The sequence below is a fragment of the Metarhizium robertsii genome (genome assembly GCF_000187425.2).
Source record: "Metarhizium robertsii ARSEF 23 chromosome Unknown MAA_Scf_9, whole genome shotgun sequence".
Lineage (NCBI taxonomy): Eukaryota > Fungi > Ascomycota > Sordariomycetes > Hypocreales > Clavicipitaceae > Metarhizium > Metarhizium robertsii.
In genome coordinates, this window is record NW_011942237.1 from 233,534 (window position 1) to 252,696 (window position 19,163).

Here is a 19,163-nt window from a genome sequence, read left to right on the forward strand (position 1 = left end):
ATGAGCTCACCAGGCCCGTCTCACGAAATGTCCAAGCCCGGCATCATGGATACGGACCATGCTGGCATTGGTCTTGACCAAGAGATGGGCAGGGAGGAGCCGGATCAACGACACAGGTCGACGTGGGAAGATGCCCGCAACATGCGGCGAATGGGCAGAACCCAGGAACTGGTTCGGCATTTCCGCTCGTGGTCCATGGTATCATTCGTCGCCCTTGCAACCTCTGCGTGGGAGCTGACACTATTCGGAATCACGCCAGGCCTCACCGACGGCGGACGGCCTGTTCTGGTGTACGGCTTTCTCTGGAACTTTGTCGGCTTCGTCCCAGTCTATCTCAGCATGGCTGAAATGGCCAGTATTGCGCCCATAGCTGGCGCTCAGTATCACTGGGTCAGCGAGTTTGCCCCAGACAGGTACCAAAAGATCTTGAGCTATGTGACGGGGTGAGCAACCAGACCGCTTCCTCTCCATGGTCCATTCCGACGGGCGGTGCCTCCTCTAACATTGAAATCATACGGGAGCCAGATGGACCTCGACGCTTGCCTGGCAGGCTGGCAACGCCCAAGGCCTGTTCATCGTCGGTTCGCTTGTACAGAGCGTCATCGCAATAAACGACGGCACCTACTCGCCGGCGAACTGGCATGGAACCCTTCTCGTCATGGCCATGACGGCTATTGCGCTCTGTGCCAACGTCTTTGCCGCCAGACTGCTGCCGTATTGGCAAAACGTCGTCTTTGTTGTCCACATCTTGGCCTACTTTGGTTTTCTGGCTGCCGTCTGGGTCAACGCTCCGAGGGTCGAGTCGAGCCGAGTTTGGTCGGGCTTTGAAAACTCCGGAGGCTGGCCAAGCTTGTCATTGGCCGTCTTGATTGGCCAGATGCCCGGAATCACAGGACTCGTGGGTGTTGATACGGTATGTGATGCTGTCGTCCAGGAGTCAGCCTCAGTCAGTCGCTCAGTCTCACGAGGATCCAACTAACCACTTGACTCCCTCAGGCGGCGCACATGTCAGAGGAAGTGAGAGACGCGGCAAAGAGCATCCCAAGAGTCATGCTCATCACTTTTGCCATCAACTTCACGCTGACCTTTGTCACGCTGGTGACTCTTTCGTATCACATATCCAGTGTGACGGACGCGCTCGGCGATGACACCACGTACCCGGCAATCTACGTTTTGCGGCGGTCAATGTCGCTGCCGTGGCTGAATTTCATGCTCGTCGTCATTGTGCTTCTCCTCATGCTTGGCAACCTGTCGTACTTGACCGCTGTCAGCCGTGACCTATTTGCTTTTGCGCGCGACCGAGGAATCCCTTTCTCGGGGTGGATCGCGCGCGTCGACAAGAAGCGAAGCATCCCGACAAATGCTTGCATTCTCTCGGCGGGCGTGAGTGCGTGTCTTAGTCTGATTTACATTGGAAGTCCAGTCGCCTTCTACGCCCTCACCTCGCTTTGCATCGTGTCCCTGCTGCAGTGCTACTCGCTGAGCATTGGGTGCATGCTATATCGACGTGTCTGCCACCCCGAGACGCTACCCTACGCCCATTTCTCTCTGGGGAGATACGGAGTGCCCATCAATGCAGTTGCGGTGCTTACGACCACGTGGGGTTTCTTCTGGTGTTTCTGGCCACAAGTGTATCCGGTTACTGCGCCTGGTTTCAACTGGGCATCGCCCATATTTGTTTCGGCGTTGATTGTTGCCATGGTGTATTACGCCTTTCGAGGACGGCACAACTACCACGGCCCCGTCGTTTTGGTTCAAGGTCGGAGGAGGCAAGTGTCTTGACAGGCGTTTCGTCAGTGTTCGGCATGGAAGAGTGGATAAACAAGTCGAAATATTTGTCGACAGATGCCTCAGGAGTTGAATAGTTGCAGCAAAAGTCGAGTTTGAATAGTACTCATTTTGGGTAGTCTCATGTTCCAAGCTAAAGTCCACGTCAATGGCGGCCTTAGTTCAACCCCGGAAATGCTTCCACCTGGCAATCATGTGCCACAAGTGCTATGCAGGCTTGATACAAGGCGGCCACCTGTCAATGTGGCGTTGCGCCGGCGACATGATTGTCCATGCATCATCGCCTTGTGTATTTTGAATTTGAGCAACCTACCCAAATACCTAGTAGGCACTTGAATGGCCGAGGTACTAATTACTAGGCTACAAGGTACCAGGTAGGTACTCGCCATTTGGTCTTAAACTTGACTTTTTAATGTTGGGGCATTCGGATTCTAACGCAACCGACATGGACCTCATCTGCACCTTCCCGATGCACCAGAACGTTGACGTTGTCCCCTGAGATCTGACTCCAACAAGGCACGGGGCTTTTAGTGCTCCATGTCATTGGACCCGCTCGCCGCGGAGCCGAAGCACTTGCAGCCGGAGGCACCAGGTTTGCAGCGGCATTGGTTGGGCGGATGGGCCTGGCACTAGATTCCAGGTTGGCTCAATCATCTCAACGCCAACAGCACATCAGCACTCGAGCAGGAGACGGTTGCCTCCGTAAAGACTTCCAGACCACAAGTTCCCCAGCATTAGTAGCGTGCGATTCTTTTCTTTGTTGGTCCAGCATTGTTTGCATTCCGCATCCTTCCATACATTTCTGCTTAACCAGCGTAAGGAGGTGGCGGGTGACGTTGGCTGATACGTGTACCCTCTCTCTGCCTGGCATTCTCGCCACTGGCTTGTTCCAACACGACCCCAACGGCCAACAAACATCGATTATAATCGTCGTCATGATATAGAACGGAAAACATACATCCCCGGTGCAACTCGACATGGACTATTCCAGCCTTCGTGCCGCAGCCTTGCGGGACGGAGAAGACGAAGAGGCAGTCACCGTCGATACCCGCGCTCTGATAGACAAGGTCCTTGCCAGGTATTCTGGCGAATGGACCACCCTCCGAGAACTTATCCAAAATGCCGCCGACGCCCAGGCCACGACCGTCATTGTGAAATGGGAGACCATCCCTTCCATCCAAGTCCCCCTACCGAACACGACGAATCGATCCGAACTGCTAAAACATGCCATAGCGAACCATACTTTACGGCGCCTGGTCGTGCAAAATGATGGCCAGCCGTTTACAAAAACAGACTGGGGTCGGTTGAAGAGGATTGCAGAGGGCAACCCCGACGAAACCAAGATCGGAGCATTCGGCGTCGGATTCTACAGCGTCTTTGCTGACTGCGAAGAGCCCTTTGTGAGCTCCGGAAGCGAAGCCATGGCGTTCTACTGGAAGGGCAACTCTCTCTTCACGAAAAAGTCTCAACTGCCCGAGGACAAGGCTAGCAGGAATACTGCCTTTGTATTGGATTACAGGAACACAACGACCCCCTTGCCGAATCTCCTCTCAGTTGGTCAGTTTCTTGCCACGAGCCTGACCTTTGTGGCTCTGCAAAATATCGAGTTTTGGATTGACGATTATCAAATATTATCCTTGAAGAAGAAATCCTCTCCTCCTGCAGACCTGTCTTTGCCTCGAGACCTGGAAGCGAGGACGAAAGAAGGCCTCATGAAGGTCATTGGTGTTGACCGGACCAGAACTCAAATAGATGCCTCATACATGAGTGTTATCGGGTGGAAACCACAAACCACGGCGTCAAATGCAAAAAATCCAGATTCATACGGCTCAAGCGAAGCGCCATCTCTTCGATCCTTTTTTGCACGGCTAACTGCAACTGCCTCACAGGCCGGATTGCGCTCAAAGGCGCAGAGCGAGGATAATCTGGTGCAGCCACAAATTGCCGAGGATGTGACCAAGCCGAATACATCTACAATATTTTTGAGCGCCACTTCCGCCTCCATAAGAACCAATGTGTCGTCTTCTTTTGCGTCTGAACTCGAGAGAGCCACCAAGAAGCTTCCGCCGAAGACAACAAAGATCTCCGTCCTGACGGCGTCATATGACGAAGCTGGGGCGTCTGGGAGCTCCGCTACTGATGCCGCACTTGTAAAGGCTACAGATGTCTTCGCTTCCGTTCTGCCGAATAAGAAGCCCGGGGGCCGTATTTTTATTGGATTTCCAACCATGCAGACAACCGGTGCTGGGATGCATGTCTCGGCACCATCAGTCATTCCGACCGTGGAACGAGAAGCCATTGATCTTAACGCAAGATGGGTCAGGACCTGGAACGTGGAGCTCCTTCGAGCAGCTGGAATTGTGACCAGATTGGCATTTTCCAATGAAATGAACGAATTGAGTCGCAGGATGCAAACAGCTGTCGAAAATGGCAAGAAAATTTCCGACACCATCATCTCCAAGTTTATGCCAGAGGCCCTCCACACTCTCAAAACGTTCACATTCAGTGACTCGACACCTAGCAATCAGGTTGGTCAGATAATGGAAGAAGCCTTTTGGACATGTTTCAACAAGGCGTCCATTGAAATGTTCTCCAGCCAAGGTGTGCTACAGACCACACAAGTTCGCCTCGGATCGGATGAGCTCAATGGTTTTGTGGAGAGCATTCCTGTTATCCCCGAAGAGATGAAGAGCTCCCCGTTTGTTAAGAAATTGATAGATTTTGGCCTCATATCTCACATTACGGTTACCGATGTCAAGAAGGAGCTTGAAGCAAAGGCGCTGAGCAAATCTCAAATGATCAAATTCATCTCCTGGGCAGGAAAGAAGAGTTTGAGCGGCGAGCTCGACCCTGGCAGTAGAGCCGCATTGCTCGAGGTTGCTGTTGCGACGATGGGTGACGGAGAATCCCAAGGCGGCATTGTCACACTTGGCAGCATCACAAACTACCTGAGTCTAAGCATCATTCCGGCGCATATGCCAATACCACCAACAACTGTTCCGTTCTCTCTCACGACCAACTCTCACCATTCTGAACTTCAGGCTCTGGGTTGGGAACCACTAGAGGTCCTGCCTTGGTTCCGCTATTTACTAGAAACGACAAACCATAGACCAGACGAGGAGAGCGTGACGAAATCTTCAAAGTTCGCTGTACAGGTGCTCATTATTCTTGCCAAGAACTGGGATACAATCGCCAACAAGGACAAGACGGCTTTGGCCTCGCTGGTTCAAAGCCATGCGGTAATGCCTACCAAGCTGGGTTTGAAACGACCCGGGGAATCATTCTTTCCGTCTGTCAAGTTATTTGATGACCTGCCCATTATTCAAGGATGTGAAAAGGTCAAGGATAAATTCTTGGTAGCAGTTGGTGTGCGAAAGACAGTAGATCTGGAAACTATTTTTACACGACTGCTGACCCATTCTGGCGACAGCAGTCAGAAGAAATGGAGTCATATGGAGCTTATCAAGTACCTGGCTTCCGTACAGAATGATATCCCTTCTGATGATCTCAAGAAATTGACAGAAACAAGATTCTGCCCTGCCGAAGCGGGGCCTAAAGGAATGGAATCAACAGAGGCATCAAAGTCACTGTACAAAGTGTCTGAGCTCTTTGAGCCCAAGGACTCGCTTCGTGTTCTCAGACTTCCCATTCTGCAGTGGCCAGGCCCTCCTGGTAGCTTTCGTCCTAGCAGTCCTGAGGCGAGATTCTTGACTGTGCTTGGATTGCGGGCGTTTCCCTCCGTACCAGAACTTGTGGAAATGATGGCAGCCAAAGATGATGCATTGCGCAACTCAGCCATGACCTATTTTATTGCAAATCACCACATTAACCGGTACGGAGTCTTTGATATGAGCGAGGCCCGCAAGCCCATTCTCCCCTTGCAAGGCAGTACACAGCTTGTAGCACCTTCAGCATGTTTTACGAACGAGAGAGCCGCGGTTCTTGGTTTCCACATCCTTAGAAGGGACCTTCATGACCACGCAAATGTAAGAGCCCCCCCCCCCCCCCCCCTAATCCATATTCCGCGGAATTGCATGTTGACAAATCGTAGAAATTCGGTGTTGCCCGTGATCCTCCAATGGTAGATTGCGTCAACCGTCTCCTAACCAGTCCGCCTAAAGACCAGCAATCGGCCACCACCTTGTTTGGCTACTTTGCCTCTCGGATTAGCGAAGTCCGCGAAAATAGCCTAGCCAAGCTCAGAAATGCTCCTATTGTGCCAGTCTCGAGGCCAAGCATGGTTGGGTCATCCACGACGTCTAGCGAGAAGGTATCCTACATCAGTCCATCTCGGGCATATTTGGGAAAGTCCGTAACATATGGCGATATTTTTGACTTTGTCGACTTTGGCCAGGAAGCGAACTCATTCCTGTTTCACTGTGGAGCAAAGAGCGAGCCTACCAAGCTTGAAGTTGCACATATGACATGCACTGAACCTGCGAGGCTACTCAGCGTGCTGCAAAGCCCAGAGAGATACATGGATCTCCTCAAATCTCTTGCCAAAGCATCGTCCACTCTTCATCGCGACAAGGAGCTGTGGCGCAAACTAAGGACGGCCCCTTGTCTGCTGGCGTATAAGGAAATAGCGCCTACAAACAAAGGCGATTTGATAGACCTGGACGAGGATGAAACACCAATCAAGCAATATCAGCTGGCCTCGGCCAGTCAAATTGTAGTCGTGGACGATATTATCAGCTACCGGCTGTTCAAGGAATACCTAGTTTGCGCCCCAGAAGAGGACGCCCTGGAAACATTTTATCTCCAACTGGGCGCTGAGAAGCTTAGCAGTATCGTCCAGGAAGATGTACGGATTGGCCCACATACGGCTAAGCTGAAAAAGGCAGAACAACTTCGGAAGCATGTCGTGGAGAGATCAAAAATCTTTCTCTACGAGTACGCAAGCTATCGACGCGATGCTGTTAAGCACGACGCCAAGTGGCTCGAGAAGAACTTTCGTGTAGAGATGGTTCGCTCCGTAGCTCTGCGCCGCACATTGAAAGGGCATCGACAATCACATACAGAGAAACGTTCCGCGGCTGGTGCCTATGAGGATCGAGCCTGGGTCTTGTACGTCGCCGATGACAATCAACCAGATATGTACCAAGTCGGGCAGGCCGTCTGCCAAATGCTCCTGAACCGGCCGAACCAACAAGCCTACCTATTCTTTGAACCATTCCTTACATTGGACCTTTTTGGTCTCCGGGCACGTGGTTACAATGTGGACCGTATCCTCCGTGCTAAAGCTGCCGAGGCAAGGATAGCGGAAGAGGAGAGACGGAAAGCACTACAAGAAGAACAGAAGAGGATCCAAGAAAGGGAGCAGGATTGGGCCCAACAGGGGAAAGCAACCGATGATAGCAAGATTCGCGAACTCCCAAGCGCAGCCGAGGCTGCCAGACAAGTGGCTCGCACTCCGGAACAGCCGGCCAAACCGATTATGCCGGGTGCATGGGGCTCACCGGATGATTCTGCGACGGATAACTCGCAGCAGTCAAGGAAGGGGGGTGGTCTGTTTTCCAGCCTCAGTCGCAAGCTAGGATTTGACAGCCAAGATGGAAGTAAGGATGAAGCCAAGAACCAGCTGGAACAATTTATAGACAACAACAGCACGCAAAACGGGGCTATTTCATCCACTGGACCGCAGCAAGATGATACCAGACGCCCCCAACAAGATGATGGGCGGGTCACTAGTCCTGCTGTAGTGCAGCAAAATCTCCTCAACGCCGTCAAAGCGACTCGAGCCCACGGATCTGACCATGTCTTCTCGGAGCCCAAGGTCAACCAGGTCAAGGAACAAGCCACATATTGCGATAAAGCTCCGGCTCAAAACATCACGTTTGCGGCAGAGTCTTCTAATGGAATGAAGGTATATGTAGCAAAGTCTATGCAAGGCGACGCAGCAACCTTCTTGTCGGCCAACACCGGCCCAATCAATTCCTTCGCGTCGCTGCTAGTCGAGATTGGTGGCATCTACTCGGTGTCGCCCAAGGTTTTGCACATATTCTACGACGAATCAGGGGGGACTATTGCATTTAATACGGGCGGCAGCATATTCTGTAACTTTCGGTTCTTTCTACAATTGCATGCTGCACAGGTCCAGAGTGGAAGCGGCAAAGCTGAAGCTGCTACCTGGTGGTGGGTTGTGCTGGCTCACGAGTTGGCTCACAACCTTGTGTCGCCACACAATTCGGATCACAGCTACTATACGTAAGTCTTATACATGTGTCAATTGTCGTCAGCCTTAAGTCACTAACAAGATAATAGGGAGTCATTTATCCAGCAATACATGGCAAAGATGGTTGCCAAGGTTACGCAAATGGCTGGCACCGGACCGCCCCCCGCCGTGCCACCACACCTTCCCCGACTACCGACTCACGCCGCTTCTGCTCAATCCGAAATGCCGCCGCCGCCGCCATATTCGCTCAATTCAAACAGGCGGGATAATATGTTTGGTTGAACTGTACTTTTTGCTTGGCGTTGGAACGAGATGAGTGTACATACATGGCCCAGTCTGGGCGTCGTGTTATAGACTTTGTGTTGTGCATAGAACCATCTTATGAGAAATGATAGATGCCATAGTAATAGCCTTGATGTTATCAATAAATCAATTACCGCCTACTCGAGCTTCCCAGTGTCGTGGACGAGGTCCGTCGCGTGTGGTAGTACAAGTCAAGTGCATGTGACCCCACACGTGACCGTAAATTGACTCCGACAACCAAAGACTCCATCGACCCCATCACGACCACCTCATCCCACCAGCTAGCTACCAAGACCACCGGCGATCTGCAGCAAACCACCAATTCCTTCGCTCAATTCCATCCACACGCTCAATCACCCTCCAGAGCGGCCACCCACCCACCATGGTTCACCGCATCGCATTCTGGAGCTGCTTCGGTTCGTTGTCCCTCCCGTCCCCCAACGAAATGTCGCCAGTCTGAAAAAAAAAGGCAGAGCTAACGTCGGCGGTGATGCAGGCCTCGCCGTGCGCTTCTGGCAGGTCGGAATCGAGATGCGCCCCTTCTTCAACAAGTCTTCGCTGTGGGCGTACCCGGCGTACGCTCTGGGCGGCGCCTCGTTCGGGTACTGGCTGCAGGGCATCGACGACAAGCAGAGCGCCATGCTGAGCGAGCGCAAGGCGTTCCTGCTCGAGAAGCGCAAGAGGAAGGCGGAGAGGGAGGCTGGCGATGCGAGGGGCGATGCGGCTGCTCTGCAGTAGGGAGTTAGGAGTGGAGGGGGGGTCCGTTACGGCCAGCGACGACTGGGCCACGGCCGGGCTGATGTGTCTTCTAGGCCCTCATAAGATAGGGTGAAATTTGGGGTTGTAAGACTTGTACATATGGGGTAGAGCGCATGGAATACAGAGGTTTCTTTTGATGCTTGTATTTGATTTTGAGACGGCGCGGTTACAATGATACACCGTGGATGAAAAGGCTAGTAGTAGTGGGATATTACATGGCTTCTATATTTTTTCCCTTCTTTTTTTTTGGTTCTTGTCTAGTCTACAGCTCCTCCAACTTGCGCAAGATGGCAGGCACCGACATGGCTGACAAGTTGCCCAGCTCAGTGACGACGATGGATATGAATTTATCCCTTGTGGTGTCGAACAGCAGCCTGCATTCTTCGCCTGTGCTTCTCTCGGGATCGATTTCGTTATACGTGAGAGAGTCGATGGACACTCGATCTGTCAAGTTGATTGTTTCGCTGAGCGCCACGACTCGGAGGCCCAGATCGGTCGCAACGGTGGCAACGTCACAGGTACCTGCGCGAGCGTACATAGAGCCGTTGCTGAATATGGCCTCTGCGGCGGTGAATACAACGGTAGCTTCTTGCAGATTCGATCGCAGGGCACCCATATCAGAGGCGTAGGTGACGGGGATGCCGGCGGCGGCTAGGTTCTTTGCGTGTTCAAGGCCCACGCGGTCGAATGGGTCGTCGACAAGAATGACCTTGAACTGCTTTCCGTCCGACTTGGCCTGCAGGAGTGAGCGCTCGACGAGCTTGTGGTGAGCATACGTCAGGATGACCTCGTCATCTTGTATCATGTCCGCTGCCGTCTTGACAATGACAAAGTCGGCGAGGATGATACGCTCGCGGATAAAGGTGTCAATGGCCTGACAGAGAACCTTCTTGGCATCGCTGTCGGGCAGATCAATGTCGATTTTGCTAATCTGGAGCTTGAGCCATCTGATGGCGTTACCCATGGAAAAACACATTGGTCGACAGGCGGTGAGGTACTCGATTTGAGGGTTGAGAACGTGCGAGGTGAAGTGGCGAGAGAATGTGTTGCTGTGGGGAGTGGTGTAGGCATCGATGACCTAGGCCCTTTTGTCAGAAACGTGCATAGCGTAGAGAAGGCGAAGAAAGAGACAACCATGTTTTGGGGGGCTCATACCTTTTTGAAGGCCAGAAGAGTAGCTTCAAGTCTCGTAGTACTATCGCTAATTGCAAACGTGCTCATCTGCTGGCCCAGCGCCAGCACAACGGGATGAACGTCCTTGTCTGCCTGTGTTATGGCAATCCTCCTCGCCATGGACAAGTGGCTATAGCATTCTGGAATCTTGGGCTTCACAACCTCCTTCGCAACAGGCGGCAGCACAGAGCGCGAAGCAGACCGGTGATGGCTCGGCACAGGGAGACCACCTTGTTTGGGGTTGTTTGCCTTGCTCTTGCCAGATTTTGCGTCGCCAGTAGCGCCTTGTCCCCCGGAAGGTCCAGCGGGTGCTGCGACCTGCGCAGCCTTTGCCTGTGCTCTCCTAGCTGCCTTTTCCTCCTTGGCTCTCTTCTTCAGCTCAGCATTTGATAGAGTCTTCTCGCCGGGGGCGTCTGAGGATGCACCTTGGTCTGGTTGCTGGGGGGTTTTAGGCTGGCCCCGGGTTTTCTGGTCTTTCTTCGCGGCGGCGTCGCCTACGGGAGCGGGCTGGCCTCCCTCTGCAGCCATGAGGGTCGGAAGGGGAGTGTTGTGGAATTTTGTCAATAGAATTATGCCTGGTGGTGTTTGGGCTGCGTGCTAGGGAGGGGCACAGCAGGGAGTCGGTGAGAGCAGTTCGTTCGGCTCAGGCGTATTGCTAAGTGAAGGATCGCTAGCTAGACGTGTTGCGGGATGCAGTTTCGAAGTTGACGGAAATTGGCAAGTTGAGTGTGCAAAATGGCGAAGCTGGCGTCTGGTCTTTTTAACTTGCCGCTGGCCAAAGTTTGAGTCACCACAGTTGAGTGGAGGGATGCCCCGCGCTAAGGAGCCGCCCACACTCAAGTGGCTCAACACTTGTGCCTCGATGTGCAGGAGTGCAGGAGTGCAGGAGTCACGGTCGAAGGACTAGGGAGCTTGAGAAATGCTTTTGGACTAACGATAAAATCCAATGGGCTTTATTTTGAGGGTCTGAGATGGTGTGTATGTACCTAGGTTATTTATTGACTCTCGATACCATAATTGCCAAATGGCCAAGTGCACTTTTGCTCTCCGTTCATGTTTTGTCCTGCGTGCTAACCCCCAAACACATCCATGAGAGAGTTGCGGCCGAAGTGCCCAAGAAATTTCAGCATCGATACCTCGAGCTCTGTCTCGAGCTGCACCTGCATCTCGACGGATGGAAATGGAACGTCGAAAAAAAAGTTCCATATATTTCACTCATGGACGCTTGACCTAGGGAGATTAAATTCCGAAGGACACCCCAAGCCTAGGGCACTGGCATCACCACTCCTCGTCACGGCGGGAAAATCATCACATAACCCCGTGCCCTCAACCACAGTCCGCATCTTGCCCTGATCGAGGCATCAAAACAGAATCGGGCAGTAAGGTACCTAGTAGGCATTGGAAACGACATCACTTTGTCCATACACAGTACCGCCTCCTTCATTCCTACTCTCTAGCCCCGTTCCTCCCACCTACTCTAGACCGACCCTTCTTCACGCCAGCCTCAAACGGACCAGTCGCAATGAAAGACAAAAGTCAAAGTGTTCCAAAAATTCCCTGCCCGAATAAATCAAACAGGAGCGGTTTTGTTATAGTTTTCAACTAGCAAAATTCCTCTCTCAGCTCATCGCTTCAGGGAGAAGGAAAACGCCCGTGCACTTGGATGGAGAGGAAAGGAAGAAAAGAAGATTGAAAGGACGGGGCGCAGGGCGACATTTTATAGGCAAAATTTCCTCGCCCCAGATCAGCATGCTTATGTAAGTAATTTCATGTTGCTTGTTTGGCCTGCAGGCACGGGCGGACAGGGGCGGCTTCTGAGCTTCTGATTGGTTGGTATTGCCAGGCATCAACTGTGACTTTCACAGCCGCACGTGGAAAAATGTAGATTCGCGGCGCCATTTTTGACCGGATATCACGCGAGGGGAACTTTATCGACGGACGAGAATCTTACGCAGGGAGATTCCGCGTAGTACTAGCTTGGGATTATCCTTTCTGGTGCTGTCTCTGCTTTTTGCTTTCTGAACTATCTGGAGTGCAAGGTTCTTTAGCAGTGCACTCGGCTTGCGGGCGGCCTGTTGATTTGTTGTGCAAACACCGAAAACCTTGTTAATGAATTCAACCAAATTAGTGAATAATCGGCTCAATTTTGCAGCTCAAATATACCTCGTGGCGTTTTTGATGGCTCCGAAATCGTACTCCAGACAGGTCTAGTCCCGTAGATGCTCTCCAGCCACACGACGGATGCATGGATGGCATCCATAAGCTCACAGCAGCACCTAGATAGATAAAATATGCAGCAAAAATTACGGCAGGGTGATTGGTATATTCCAAAAACTAAGAATATGTACAGACTACTGTATCAAAACGCGCGGGTGATGCTAAATCTCCCGACGCAGTGCTGCGGTGAATTGAGTCACGGGTCACGGCACTGCACCAGATATCCGGCCACGGACTTGTCCACGCAAAACTTCACCTTGTCACATCACGCCCAAGATGAAGCTTGCTCGCGCCTTTTCCACCAACGGCGTGCCGGCCAACAAGGTCAAATTCGTCCCTACCTCAGGCACCTATCCCAAGGGCTTCTCGGCAGCCGGTGTCTTCTGTGGCGTGAAGCCGGGGAACACCAGCAAGCCCGACATTGCTCTGGTGACGTCGGATCGCGACTGCGCTGCCGCGGCCGTCTTCACCAAAAACAAGTTCCAGGCTGCTCCCGTCACCTTCAGCCGAAACTTGCTTCAGAGAAAATCCAATGCTGGTCTGCGAAGCGTCATTGTCAACTCGGGCAATGCGAATGCCGTGACCGGCATCGGAGGCCTTCAAGATGCCGCCAGGATGGCCGAGACGACTGACCAGAGGGTCGGCACCGAGAACTCAACAATCGTCATGAGCACAGGAGTCATTGGTCAGAGGTGAGGCGCGAACTGCTGGAGGCTCATTGCCTTGTTTAAGACTACGTTGACAAACGTGAATTGCAGGCTGCCCATTCAAAAGATTGTCGACCATATTCCCCTGGCCATCCATCGCGCCGGCGCCACCCACAAGGACTGGCTCAACTGCGCAACGGCCATTTGCACAACTGATACCTTCCCAAAGCTCATGTCCAGGCCGTTTGAGCTCCCTTCTTCTCCGGGGGTCGAGTACCGCATTGCGGGCATGACCAAGGGTGCCGGCATGATGGCGCCCAACATGGCGACGCTCTTGGCCATCTTGGCCACGGATGCGCCCATTGCCCCCGGCATCATGACCAATGTTCTTCGACGCGCCGTCAACAGGTCCTTCAACTCCATCACCGTGGACGGGGACACCTCCACCAACGATACCGTCGCGCTGTTGGCAAACGGCGCCGCAGGCGGCACGGAGGTGTCGTCCGAGCAGTCGCCCGACTACGATGCCTTCCAGACGGTGCTGACCGACTTTGCCACTGACCTGGCCAAGTACCTTGTCCGCGACGGCGAGGGCGCCACCAAGTTTGTCACCATTCGCGTGGTCAACAGCGCGTCTGAAGAATCCGCCCGCCAAGTCGCGCGAGCCATTGCCCTCTCGCCGCTGGTCAAGACTGCGCTCTACGGCAGGGACGCCAACTGGGGCCGTATTCTGTGCGCGGCTGGCTACTCGCTCATCTCCAAGCCCGGGCAGCCTGTCAACGACGTTCCCGAGATTGTCCCCGAGAAGACGAGCGTTTCGTTCATCCCCACCGACGGGTCCAAGGAGCTCAAGCTGCTGGTAAATGGTGAGCCGGAGGTTGTCGATGAGAAGCGGGCGAGCGAGATTCTAGAGATGGAAGACTTGGAGATCCTAGTGTCTCTGGGCACTGGTGATGAGAGTGCCGTGCACTGGACCTGCGACTTGAGCCATGACTATGTTACCATCAATGGTGATTACCGGACCTGATCGTTGAACAATGTCTTGGTTACAGAAACCCGAGGCCTGTTGGCAGTTTTATAGAATCTTTCCGAGGCGTTTCATATCCAAGCACACGCCTTTATCACTGCGATAGAATGCATGCCGCGTCAATACACACCGGGTACTGCCAATAAAGTGGGAATAGTATGAGAACTTTTTTTTTGGCCTCTAGATTGTAAACCCCGTCTGTTCAAGACATTTAAACTCCGACATGTATCTAACGTAAAAGCCCAACCCACCCCGCTCAAGCGCTCAGTGTACCCTTCGTGCTAGGAACCTCACCCTCCTTGCCCTTGACCCTCGTCGTAGCCATCCTGATAGCCACAGCCAAGGCCTTGAACGCACTCTCGGCCCGGTGGTGGTCATTGTCGCCCCGCAGGCAGTCAACGTGCAGAGTCACCCGGGCGCCCTGCGCAAAGCTCTGCAGGCAGTGAGGAACCATCTCGGTGCTCAGCTTCCCCAGCCACTCGCGCTTCAGCCCCAGGTCGATCACGCTGTAGGGACGGTTGGACAGGTCGACGACGGCGCGGGAAAGGGCCTCGTCCAGCGGCGCATATGCGTATCCGAACCGGGCGACGCCGGCCAGACTCCCGAGTGCCTGATTGAAGGCGTATCCGAGAGCAATGCAGCAGTCTTCAGCGGTGTGGTGGTCGTCAACTATCCGCAGAGCCGGGTTAGCTTTCTATGCACGGTTCGAATTTTTGGGAGGGGCGACGAACTGTGAAGATCGCCCTCGCAGTTGATTGCGAAACTCCAGCCCGCGTGCTTGGCTAGCGCGTGGAGCATGTGGTCGAGGAAGCCGATTCCGGTGTTTACGGAGATGTTTTGCGACTTGCTGGACTGGGAGGCGTGGCCGGTGGTGGCCTTGAGCAGACGGGCATCCGTGTCGGCTGGGAATTCGCCGCCGTCGAGGTTGATGGCGAGTTGGATCTTGGTCTCGTTGGTGTCGCGGGCGAGAGCCGCCGATCGGACGGGGAGAGGGGATCCCATTGTGTTGAATTGACTGGGTTGTGCTTTTGGGTGTTTGAATCGGGTCTCGTAAGAAGGGATGGAGGGGAATTATGCCGTTGGAAATAATTTTTGGATGGCTGACCCAATGTGAGTCGTCGAATTGGTAGTCCGTCATTGAGGGTCCTGCATCGGCGACGGCCACTCTTGGGTCGACTTTTGCCAACATTGAATGCTAGCTGCAAACGAACATGGAGGACTTGGGGGGGCGTGTGCGCTGGAGCTACCAGACCCCGCTGGTCTTCAGCCCACGCCCCTGGAGGCTGGAGCTGTCTGTTGTGCCTGGCTGCATGTGCCCAGTTGTTGCACCACCAATTGAGACGCGCTTCGCATCGCGCTTGCAACAAACACTGATTGACTTCAATGTTGGGCTGGTGATTGCAAACGGGCAACACCATGCCGCCTCGGACCCCGCGACACCACCGTCTACAATAAGTCTTATTGCTCCAATTCTTCTCCCACCCATGGGCGCCGCAGTATGGAAAAATTCTTGAGGGATTGGCGGCAAGATGCCTTGAACAAAGCCCAGTACGATGCGGCCATTTTCATCGGCGACAAGCTCTTGGCCCTGACCAGTCAGTCCTGTCCTTGAACAAGTCTCTCGTGCTCTGCATCAAGCCCTAACGCAGTCATCTATATCACATCTCCAGACGACGACCAGGACGCTTTTTGGCTCGCCCAAGTCCACTTTGCTACGGGCAACTACACTCGCGCTCAGGCCTTCCTCTCCAAACAAGACCTCATCTCCCGGAACCCGTCCTGTCGCTACCTCGCAGGCCACTGCCTTATCAAGCAGTCTCGCTACGAAGAGGCGCTCGTGGTTCTCGGAGAACGGAACCCTACGCACCTGATATCCAACGGCGGGAGCAACAAGCGCAAGTCACAGCCCCGCCACGGCAATCGGCGGCGCGATGGCGAGGTGGACGAGGAAGAGGCCGCCAACCGACGATTCGAGGCCGCCATGTGCTTCCTGAGGGGGATATGCTACGCCAAACAAAACGCATTTGATCGAGCCAAGGAATGCTACAAGGACGCTGTGCGGATCGATGTTCGGTGTTTTGAGGCTTTCCAACAGCTGATGAAGAATTCGCTGCTGTCGCCAGACGAAGAATGGCAATTCCTCGAGAGCTTGGACTTTGACTCGATATCCGTTTCGGGAGACGTATCTTCGTCGCAGGAAGCTGCAGACTTTACCAAGATGCTTTACACTACCAGGCTGTCAAAATACCGAAACCCAGCTGCTTTCGAGACAGCGTACGATTCTCTCTCGACACATTATCATTTAGCCACAAACCCCGACCTTCAACTGGCGCGGGCTGACCTTTTGTACACGCAATGCCGCTACCAGGACGCTCTCGCCATTACCAACGCGATCCTGCAAGAGGACAAGTACAATTTCTCCATCTACCCAGTGCATCTCGCCTGCCTGTACGAGCTCAAGATGAAGCACCTGCTCTTTCTTGTGGCGCATGACCTCGCCGACACACACCCCGAGGAGCCATGCACGTGGTTGGCGGTCGGTGTCTACTATTTTGCGATTGACAAGATTGCGGAAGCCCGTCGATATTTTAGTAAAGCTAGTATGATGGATGCTCATTTCGGGCCGGCCTGGATTGGCTTTGCGCACACCTTCGCCGCCGAGGGAGAGCATGACCAGGCCATCTCGGCGTATTCGACCGCCGCACGCCTCTTCATGGGCACTCACTTGCCGCAGATTTTTCTGGGCATGCAAAACCACGCCCTCAACAACATGGCGCTGGCGGAGGAATTCCTCAAGACGGCATACGGTTTGTGCAAGACGGACCCGCTGCTGCTCAACGAGATGGGCATTGTCAAGTACCACCAGGACCGCCCCCGAGATGCGGTGCAATACTTTGAGGCAGCTCTTGACATTGCCGAAGAGATCAACAGCGAACCGGGGGCATGGGTTGCCACCAAGACAAACCTGGGCCATGCGTACAGACGACTCCGGCAATTCAACAAGGCGCTGGATGTGTTCAACGACGTGCTAAGGCTGGGCGGTAAGGACGCGGCCATCTTCAGCGCAAAGGGCCTCATCCTGATGGAGCAGAACCGGCCGGAAGAGGCGGTGTCGGTGCTGCATCAGGCGCTAGCCATCAACCCGCAGGACAGCATCGCCACGGAACTCTTGAACAAGGCGCTCGAGGAGACGGTGTTGGCAGATGGCGCTGCGGAGGAGGAGGCGGACGATCTGGCCGATTTCGAAAGCCACCTGGATCAGAGAAAGTTGGAGGCGGCGCAACGAGTCAATGGACGCCGGGCTGGGCGCGGCATGCTCGACAAGGGCAAAGGGAGGGTCACTAGAAGAAGGACCTTGCTGGACGACGAGGACAAGGGCGAGAGCATGATGGAAATGACGGACGAGGACGAGTAAGAAAGGGACAGCATTGGGGCGGCGAGAGGCATGCATCTTGATATGGTTTTGCAGACGGCGTTTGATGGGGCTTTTTTTTGGTAATGGCATACTTGGTAGGTATATTTCAAAATGGAAGCGCTCGATTTTACGTTGTTTACTGCGAACGGGGGGCAGCATCTAACAGGTTTCTCATGTGCTCAATCTCTGTGGCCTGCCGTGTATCCTCTCGGAGCCTCGCGTTTGATGGATGATGGCCGATGAGAAGCCTCTTAACATGTCACACGTGGCATGGCATGTCAGAATCGTCGTCGGCCTTTGGAGGTGCAAGCTGCCCGCCAGACCCGCACCTGTCAACTTGGACCAAAGTCAGCCCACCACCAGCAGCCGAGAGCCGGTAGTCCCCACTCGTGCTCTCTGCGGGGCGCGTCATCACGAACAGCGCCGGGCTGATTGGCCGCTTGTTAGTCGACGGGACATGATCACCACCAACATTGGAAGTTGACCAGGCATTTTACGACGGAAGCATCGCCCAGCCCAGCGCCACCGGCAGCAGGCGTTATTCCGCCGCAGGGCAAATACTACGTACTCTCGAGTCATAAAACGTGGAGCCACCTACTCGTTCGTCATCCGTCATCGTCTGGGGGCACAAAGGTCAAGTCAGTCCAAGGTCTGGTTCCTCTTCCCCTCATAAATACCACCTCGCTCGACCTCGCTCGAAATTTCTTCCCGCCATCGCCACCCTAAAGTACTGATTTGACTTATTCGCAACCACAAATACGGAGTAATGTCGCGCTACTTCCCGCACACGTCGTACGCAGAGGACCAGCCGGTGCCGCACGTCGTCCTCGCGACGCACGTGCTCACGCGCGCGCTGGCGGCGGGATCGCTCGCCGGGCTGGGCGTCGCGGCCGCGAGGCAGGCGGTGCCGGCGTGGCGACGACCCGGGGCGGCGCCGGCCCTGGTCTCGCACCGCATCCTGAGGGCGTCGTCGGCCGGCGCGCTCTGGGGGCTGGGCGTCGGCGCGGCCGCGCTGGCCGGGCGCATGTACGGCCGGGAGCTGGTCGAGTGGCAGGACAGGAGCTGGCGGCTGCTGGAGAACAGGGGCCAGCTCGAGATGGACGACTGGACGTATCTTGGCATGGGGGCCGGCGTCGCCGCCGCCTGGGCCGCGGGGAGTCTGAAGGGCTTGGGCGGGCGGGGGGTGATGGGCGCCGTGGGCGCCGGGGGGGTCGTTGGCGGGTTGGCCTGGGCGGGATGGCGGTTCGGCGTGAACGGGGGCAGGTTTAAGGAGAAGCCCAAGGAGGGCGATTTGTGAGGAGGCATCATGTCGGGCTGCTGGTGGTTGCGAATGGGAGCATGGCTGGAGGTGGGAGGGGAGCCGAGACTGGATGAAGGAAATGTACGGTCGACGGTCTGGCGTTTTTGTTTTTGGGCGCAGAGTCTCTGGGTGTTTTCATGTCGCATCTGTGGTGTTGTAATGTTGTCTGGCGCGGGTGCGCTCGATTGTAACGGCGACGTTGGCTTCTGTGCCGACGTATCAGGCCAGAAACCATGGTTGATATAATATATATGTCATGAGCTTCATGTGGCAATGTGGCCCGGGAACGTGGACAGCGTCATCTACTCCAATCACATCAAGACGCCTTGCCTACAAAGACCACGCAGAACTCCCACAAG

General features: G+C 54.4%; 8 protein-coding genes across 8 annotated transcripts; 6 read left to right on the plus strand and 2 right to left on the minus strand.

Moving 5' to 3' along the window:
- MAA_01553 (amino acid permease 2) lies at positions 1-1,782 on the plus strand (the record flags this gene model as incomplete). The annotated part of the gene is made up of 3 exons (XM_007819551.1): positions 1-443; positions 526-913; positions 997-1,782. The coding sequence occupies 3 exons, from the start codon at positions 1-3 to the stop codon at positions 1,780-1,782; spliced, it is 1,617 nt and encodes a 538-aa protein (XP_007817742.1).
- Positions 1,783-2,765: 983 nt separating this feature from the next.
- Positions 2,766-8,245, plus strand: MAA_01552 (uncharacterized protein; the record flags this gene model as incomplete). The annotated part of the gene is made up of 3 exons (XM_007819550.1): positions 2,766-5,774; positions 5,840-7,995; positions 8,053-8,245. 3 exons carry the CDS (start codon positions 2,766-2,768, stop codon positions 8,243-8,245), a joined length of 5,358 nt encoding a protein of 1,785 aa, XP_007817741.1.
- A 403-nt stretch (positions 8,246-8,648) lies between these two features.
- MAA_01551 (NADH-ubiquinone oxidoreductase 14 kDa subunit) lies at positions 8,649-9,004 on the plus strand (the record flags this gene model as incomplete). Its single annotated transcript, XM_007819549.1, has 2 exons — positions 8,649-8,682; positions 8,763-9,004. The coding sequence occupies 2 exons, from the start codon at positions 8,649-8,651 to the stop codon at positions 9,002-9,004; spliced, it is 276 nt and encodes a 91-aa protein (XP_007817740.1).
- A 283-nt stretch (positions 9,005-9,287) lies between these two features.
- On the minus strand, positions 9,288-10,726 carry MAA_01550 (translation initiation factor eIF2B delta subunit; the record flags this gene model as incomplete). The annotated part of the gene is made up of 2 exons (XM_007819548.1): positions 9,288-10,103; positions 10,181-10,726. 2 exons carry the CDS (start codon positions 10,724-10,726, stop codon positions 9,288-9,290), a joined length of 1,362 nt encoding a protein of 453 aa, XP_007817739.1.
- A 1,965-nt stretch (positions 10,727-12,691) lies between these two features.
- MAA_01549 (arginine biosynthesis bifunctional protein ArgJ) lies at positions 12,692-14,089 on the plus strand (the record flags this gene model as incomplete). The annotated part of the gene is made up of 2 exons (XM_007819547.1): positions 12,692-13,107; positions 13,174-14,089. The coding sequence occupies 2 exons, from the start codon at positions 12,692-12,694 to the stop codon at positions 14,087-14,089; spliced, it is 1,332 nt and encodes a 443-aa protein (XP_007817738.1).
- Positions 14,090-14,345: 256 nt separating this feature from the next.
- On the minus strand, positions 14,346-15,091 carry MAA_01548 (uncharacterized protein; the record flags this gene model as incomplete). Its single annotated transcript, XM_007819546.1, has 2 exons — positions 14,346-14,758; positions 14,821-15,091. 2 exons carry the CDS (start codon positions 15,089-15,091, stop codon positions 14,346-14,348), a joined length of 684 nt encoding a protein of 227 aa, XP_007817737.1.
- A 496-nt stretch (positions 15,092-15,587) lies between these two features.
- Positions 15,588-17,504, plus strand: MAA_01547 (cell division control protein 16; the record flags this gene model as incomplete). Its single annotated transcript, XM_007819545.1, has 2 exons — positions 15,588-15,684; positions 15,760-17,504. 2 exons carry the CDS (start codon positions 15,588-15,590, stop codon positions 17,502-17,504), a joined length of 1,842 nt encoding a protein of 613 aa, XP_007817736.1.
- Positions 17,505-18,270: 766 nt separating this feature from the next.
- On the plus strand, positions 18,271-18,801 carry MAA_11535 (ATP release protein; the record flags this gene model as incomplete). The annotated part of the gene is made up of 1 exon (XM_011413530.1): positions 18,271-18,801. One exon carries the CDS (start codon positions 18,271-18,273, stop codon positions 18,799-18,801), a length of 531 nt encoding a protein of 176 aa, XP_011411832.1.
- Positions 18,802-19,163: the final 362 nt, after the last annotated feature.